Genomic DNA, 6,838 nt, shown 5'->3' with positions numbered 1-6,838 from the left:
ACTCCTCAACCCTTGAAGGGTGCTGCGTTCATATTCACACTCGTGCACGCTCAAGGCAATCAACTTTAGGGGGAATAAAGGTGGGGGCTGGGTTGGGGGGAGAGGGAATTTAGGACTTGGGGGCAAGGTGAGCCCCTGTCTAGCACCTGCGCACGGACGGGCTTTTACCTTTCCTCCTCTCCACCCACTGAAGGAGCCTGCTAAGAGCCTGGGGGATCCCCCAGTACAGCTCCTTTGCTTTTTTTTTTTTTTTTTTTTTTGCTCCGGGGTTGACACGTTCCACCTGTGAAGTGGCGGGTCCGAGCTCTAAGCGAAACATTTCCAACCTCTGTCTAGGTCAGGGCTGGTCAAGACTCTCTCCTCCGCTATCCAACCTCTGCTCCCTGGAAGGGGCTTCCCGCCGCCTGCCCCCGCCTGGCTCCCACAAGACTCCTGCCTTGTACCTCCATCCCGCGGGTGCCCTGCGATCTCCACCTGAGTTCTTCTGCAACAGGAACGGAGAGTTAAGCTACCGCTAGGCCGGAAGGACCGGCTCGGGTTGCAAAGCAAGGGCTCCGTCCCCCATCCCCGCACATCCTATAGGAAAGTCCCCGCGGACCTGGGGTTGACCTCGGAAGCTCGCGCTGGTACCGTATTTACTGAGACACGAGCTTTGTGCAGCAGTACCTTTTCCGTTTCCCCCTCGCTTCTGAGAACGGTCGATACTAACCAAACCTTCCCAGAAAGTTGTTGGGGGTTGCAATGGAATTAGAAGAGCGCGGGAGGAAAGCGCTTGGGGAGGAAGGTGCTGCTGGGTTAGCACGTGGTTTCTGCAGGAACCAATGAGGGTCGGCAGTCTCCTCACTCAGCCCTGGTCACCCTTTCCCTAAAGGTGGCCCAGAGGAAGGCGCAGTCCGGGGACGCTAGGCGTCTGCCCCAGACCTTGGCTCTGCGGTGTCAGCAGCGACCAGACGGGAGGCTCTGGACGCTGCGCTCTGCGGAGACTGAGGACCCCAGACACCCCAGCCCCGCTCCTTCCGCCTTCGGGATGCTGCAGAACCCGGCCACCTCCACCCCTTTCTCGGTCAACGACATCCTGAGACTAGAGCGCGAGCAGATTGGCCTCGAGGCCTTGCAACTCCAGGGGGCACGGAGGAGCCCCGAAAGCCCTCACTATCTGCCACTGGTCCCAGAACCCAGAGAGTCGGAGGTTCCCAACACCAGTAGCTGTGATGGAGGCGACAGAAGGCAGGACGGGTCAGAGACCCCTGGGGATGCCAATGAGCTGGTCACAGAGATGGACGCGGAACGGGTGGGTGAGTACACGCTCAAGTCTTGACACCAACAGAGAGGTCGTGAGAGTAGGGATGGGTCATTACCAAGTGGCACCTGGGCGGACACCATCTCCTGTCTTCTCAGTTCGGAGGGCCCAGCTCTAATTTCCCCTCATCTGAAGGGGCCAAAAGGCAGGCTCTGAGACCCCTCTGCCACCGCCTCCAACCCCCCAGTGTGCTTCACTTCCCCTAAGGAAAACAAGGTCCTGAATCTTAGGGGTGTACTATTTCCACAGCTTTTCCTCATATTCCCACAAACACATCATCCTGCTCACAGCCACAGTCCCAGGAACTCCAGCTTCTCCTTCTTGTATCAAAACCTGCTACACCACCTTAGCAGTGCTCCTCACTGCCCACCTTCCCTGCCACCCTGAGGCTCTCTGCCCTAACCCATCTGCCAAAGGCATAGCCATCAGAACAGCTGGACACCTGGGGAAGGGCAACTCCAACAGCCCTGGGGTCAGTCCCAGGCTGGCCCTCTCTGGGGCGTGCTAAGTGGCCTGGCCAACCAAGTCAATCCTTTGCCTGGTTACTCCTCTCAAAAGTGAGAGGTGTTGACCAAACCAGGTGAGGTCTGAGTACCTGGGCGAGGATGCTCTGCGGCTTCTGGTGGTGAGTTCTCCGAGTCTGGGAGCACAGTAAGGGTAGCTTGGGTTTGAGCTGCTTGGAGAAGCCAAGGCTGCAGAGTCCCTGAGCAATTTTGGTGCCTGGTCTCTGAAGGCTCAACGGGTGCTTGCGCAGCAAGGCCCCGTCCCAGTCCCCGTGTCTAGTAGCAGAAAGGGAAGGGGCAGTGGGGAGTTGTGCCTCATCAGGCTTGACTTTCCAAGGAATGAGAAAGCCACTCTTCCTCTCAGCCAATGTCTGTGCCTGGGTCCACAGCCACCTGAGCGGCACCTGGCAAGTCGGGCCTTCTCTGCCAGACAGTGCCACGGCCCCTCCATTCAAGGCACAAACTGACCAAATAAGGAGTATTTCGAAGTTATTCGTCGATTTGCAGGCTTATTATTCACCGACTCCAGAGCCTGGAGAACATTAAACTTCACTCAGTTGGCAAAGAAGCCTGTGGGTTTTCTGCAGCAGATCCTAAACACTGAATTCCCTGAGGCTGCTCAAGCAACTGGGCTTCACATCAGCTCTGGCAAGAAAGGGTCACACTCCTCGGACCACAGCTGTCCCTCGCAGCAGCGGAAGGCACCCTCAGTGAGTTCCTTTTCCTCTGTCATGGAAGCAGAGAAGGGTCGGAGCCTGGCGCCTGGAACTAAGCCCACGGCAGCGTTCGCACAGAGAAAGGACCTTCCTGGAGAAGCCCTATTGGCCCCCAACAGACTCACCTTGCTTCCAGGGACACAAGACGAGAGAGGTTCCCAACTGTGACCAGAAAGGCCCCAGGTGCTGACACACGTGGGGGACCCTGATGCCCCTCGACCTGTGAGGTCAGTGACTTTCCAATGGATTCCTGCTTGTTTCACAGAGTCGCTGAAGGTCAGTTGTTACTTTTTGATTTTTTACGAAAACGAATCCTCCTCATTAGTTTTCCTCTTTGCGAGGAGAGATATCCTCAGATTTCTGAGCACGGACTTCTCTGAAGGAAGTTTTTACTTCTTCAAATTTTAAATGCCAAGCAGCTCATCCCCCAGGAGATTGTGCCAGCGTGGTTGGCGATTTGGAGTGGTGCTCCAGCCTGCACCAACTCTAATAAGGCATGTCCCGCTCAGCTGCACCACGAGCTTGCATCCCTCCACGTTCCTTGTTTACTCCTGGCATGAGTTTCCACGAAAACTCTGTGTTTCCTCTCTACTCACCCTTCGGCAAAAACAGAGCTTAAGTAGAGACAGCAGGGAGGCAAGGGAAAGGGCAGGAAGGTTGTATCTTGGTGGGCTCTGAGCACAGCATCTTGCAGCTGCGGTCCTTAGCCTTGTTTCAACGAGCTCAGTTGGAGCCACTGGGTGTGCGGGGTGAGGGCGCTGCCCATGGGGAAGAGAAAGTCTGGGTGAAGCCAACCAACATGCCCGCTGGCCACAGAGACCCCAAAGGAGAAAGAGGCCGCTTAAAAAAAAAAAAAAAAAAGCTTAGATGTGAATCTCAACTCTGCCTATGCCTCCAAGAGAACCTCAGTTTCTCAGCCAAGAGTCGGGAATCAAAAAAGGTTGCTTAATTTTATTTTGTTAATTTGGATTATGGAATCTTGCGTCCAAAAAATATGGGGCCCGTCCCTGGTGCCGGTGGAGCACTTGACCAAAAAGACAAGGGTGTGGGCCAGGGTAGGGTGCAGGCGGAAGACACTAGAGACCCCAGCTTGGGCCCAAGTATCCCGCAAAGTGTGCGTGACCACGGTCAGTGGATAACCAGGCAGACCGGAACCTCTGGCAAGGCAAGCCAGTCACCGAGTCTCCTCTCTCTCTCTCTCTCTCTCACCCTCTCTCACGTCCCTCCCATCCCCCTCCTCTCTCTTTCCACCAAGGGCAGTCCAAAGTCAGCCCCCATCTGGTAGGCCCCCTGTTTACTCTTGATCCTTGCAGCAAAAGCTTCCTCAAACTCAACCACACTTTAGAATAGAAATCACAGCAAATCTCTCCCACCCTACCACACACATACACAAAGACATTCTAAGAGGAAAACGAAACTGTCTTAGACACTTGATCAAGAGTCTACATTTTTGGAAATGGCTGTACACTGTACACCGGGGACCACAGAATGTCGCAATTTCCGTAGATTCCAGCAGGTACGAAGGCGAATGAGCTGGGGGAAAGGAACCTTCAGGTCAGCCCAGGACGGGAGTGAGCTGTCAGCGGAAAGGAGAAAGGGAGCGCAAAGTAAAGGCTACCCAGGGAAACGGGTGTCCCTTGAAAGCCGTGAAAGAATTGCTCACGTGAGCCGTGGGTTGGATGCTGATGGTGTTCTGTTCTCTCCTGTGCGTTTAGAGCCGGGCCTTCGCGCAGCCTCGCCCCTCCGCAGCGGGACCCGGGGGCTGGAGTGCTGCACCCGCAGCTGCGATGGGATGCGCGCGGAGCAGCCCAAGGCGCGGCAGCGGCGGAGGCCGCGCGTGCTCTTCTCGCAGGCGCAGGTGCTGGCGCTGGAGCGGCGCTTCAAGCAGCAGCGGTACCTGTCAGCGCCGGAGCGCGAGCACTTGGCCAGCGCGCTGCAGCTCACATCTACGCAAGTCAAGATCTGGTTCCAGAACCGGCGCTACAAGTGCAAGAGACAGCGCCAGGACAAGTCCCTAGAACTGGCGGGCCACCCCCTGGCGCCGCGCCGGGTGGCGGTGCCCGTGCTGGTGCGGGACGGCAAGCCCTGCCTGGGTCCCGGCGCGCCGGCCTTCCCAGGTCCCTACGGCCCGGCCGCCGCGCCCTATTCCTGTTACAGTGGTTACGCGGGAGCTCCCTACGTCGCTGGCTATAGCGGAGGCTACGCGGGTGCACCAGCCGGCCCCGCACCTCCAGTGCCCCTGAGCAGCGCGGGCCTCGGAGGGGGTGGCCAGAGCATAAGTCCGCAGGGCCATCTGCCCGCCACACTGCAGGGTGTCCCTGCCTGGTGAGGCGCCCTGGCTCAGACACACCCACCAAGGCCAGCTGCTCCATCCCAGCTCTCCGCCCACGGGTCGTCGCAGAGAAGATGGGCTGCCGAATTGGAGGGAAGAGGCGACCCAATGGCACTTCATCCTTGAGCGACCCCTGGGACTGTGAATCGCCTCCTACGAGCCTCCCTTCCGGCTGAAGGCCTAGGAACCTTCTTCCCCTCAGAGACAGAACGCAGGGCCTTCGCCAGCGGCCCGCGAAGCTGCGCTGGAGGGAGGAGGAAAGGCGAGGGCGGCAGAACAGTGCTAAGGCAGGTGACTTCGAGTGTCAATCCTGGGGGGCTGGGACGTTCTTTAATGTGGGCGCTGTAGCCCTGGGCATTTGGAGGAGACTGTGGAGGAAGGGCGCTCTAGAGAGCCTTGATCCTCCAATTAAGGGCAACAGATGAGAAAAAAGGGTCGGGTGAGGGAAGGGAGATGAAGAGCCAGCCAGGAAAAGGAGGGTCCAGGGGTCAGGGAGAGGGACTGTAGTGGGGTTTAACCCCCCTCCCCTCTGCGCCCCTGGAGACTCTGGATTAACCGGTGAAGCGCTCTTTTCTGGGGTCATACTTGCTCTCCATGAAATACCCTCTGGTTCTTCCCTCCGTGTCGGTGCATTTGATCACAGCTCAGAATCTTGAGGAACTATACTAAACATAACACGTTTGTGTCCGCATGTGTGTAGACTATTAGAATTTACCCACCTGTTACATCGGAACAACTTCGAACGTAAGTAAAAAACGAGGCCCAGAAGTCCTGAGCCCTCAGTACATGCAGACTCCCTAGGGAGACCTACCGGGTTAGGCCCCGGACCGAAGGTACCCGATTTCCTCCCTCCCTCTTCCTCTGCAGGTTTTCTCTCAGAGCACAACAGGTTTCTAAGTTCCGATCTGGAAAGGAGGCCTCCACTTGGCTTGAGTCCTAACATGAGGGGTAGGGAGCCTGAACGGTGGGGGAAATTATGACTCCCAGACCCAAATACGTCTGGAGTCATGCAGACTGAAGACTGAAAAGAAACTCATTTTATTCACAGGAATGTTTGTCTTCAGCAGGCACTAGTAGAAAAATCAGGATTTTTAAAATAACATATTTTGTCAATGAAAACTCTGGTTCTTCATCCCCTAGACCACTTGTCAAAAGTTAAAGTATATTATTTAATAAATTCTAATTTTTACTTGAAATGCAATGTCCCAGCACTTGTGCATTTCTGAATGTTCCCTGGTTGTTCTTCCTGATGTGGGCAAGAGAGACTGCTGGGTCCCTTGTAGACGATACCTAACTATTGTACATAGCTGCCATCTCTTAACGTTTGTATGTTTCACCTAAGGACATCAGTAATTGTTTATATTTTTTCTTTACTACCATTTCCTTACATTTTCTCTCCTTTTTGTTTTCTCTCCTTTCACTTACTGACTTGCATGACATTTTTCCAAGATTCTAAAATACTGGGCATTAAGTTTTTAAAGTCCTTTGTTGTTGTCCTTTGGGTAAGGTCCTGACCCTAGAAATGTAGGCCATCACAGTGTGGATCTAGCAAAGTACTTGGCACAGAGTAGAGAGTTGTTAACACATGCATTCCCTTCACCCTCCCACCCCTTCTGACACAGTGAGCAGTCACTACACATGCGCTGCTTTGAGCAGCCCCCGCTCCCCCACGGCTGCATCACCTGGAGAAGCCGGGGAGAAGGAGCCCTGCCTGTGCACAAGGCTGCGAGTGAAGGACAAAGAGGCGTAGTCTCGTCGTCAGTAACTCAGTGGTCACTGAACATTTCCACTAGGGACACAAGAGAAAATAAGATTTGGCTGCCGCCTTAAGGAATTTATTATCTAATTGGATACCAGAGACTGACAAGAGAAAGGTATCTAAAAATACAAGGTGGTATACGCTGCCTGTCAAAGAGGCAGATGATGAGCTCTCTAGAAAGAAAGAAAATCGGTGTGAGCTGGGGTGCTCCGAGAAGGCGCTCAGAGC

At 55.0% G+C, this 6,838-nt stretch overlaps 1 protein-coding gene across 1 annotated transcript; it reads left to right on the top strand.

Moving 5' to 3' along the window:
- Positions 1–1,027: 1,027 nt before the first annotated feature.
- Positions 1,028–4,848, top strand: NKX2-6 (NK2 homeobox 6). Its single transcript, XM_024560730.2, has 3 exons — positions 1,028–1,299; positions 2,059–2,063; positions 4,235–4,848. Exons 1-3 carry the CDS (start codon positions 1,028–1,030, stop codon positions 4,846–4,848), a joined length of 891 nt encoding a protein of 296 aa, XP_024416498.2.
- The last annotated feature ends 1,990 nt before the right edge of the window (positions 4,849–6,838 follow it).

Source organism: Desmodus rotundus, chromosome 9, assembly GCF_022682495.2.
Source record: "Desmodus rotundus isolate HL8 chromosome 9, HLdesRot8A.1, whole genome shotgun sequence".
NCBI classification, from domain to species: domain Eukaryota; kingdom Metazoa; phylum Chordata; class Mammalia; order Chiroptera; family Phyllostomidae; genus Desmodus; species Desmodus rotundus.
This window is presented reverse-complemented; position numbering and strand designations above follow the sequence as displayed.

What these genes read in the sequence shown, in the direction of transcription:
- NKX2-6 (XM_024560730.2), top strand. Translation starts at nt 1,028, where the DNA reads ATGCTGCAGAACCCGGCCACCTCCACCCCTTTCTCGGTCAACGACATC.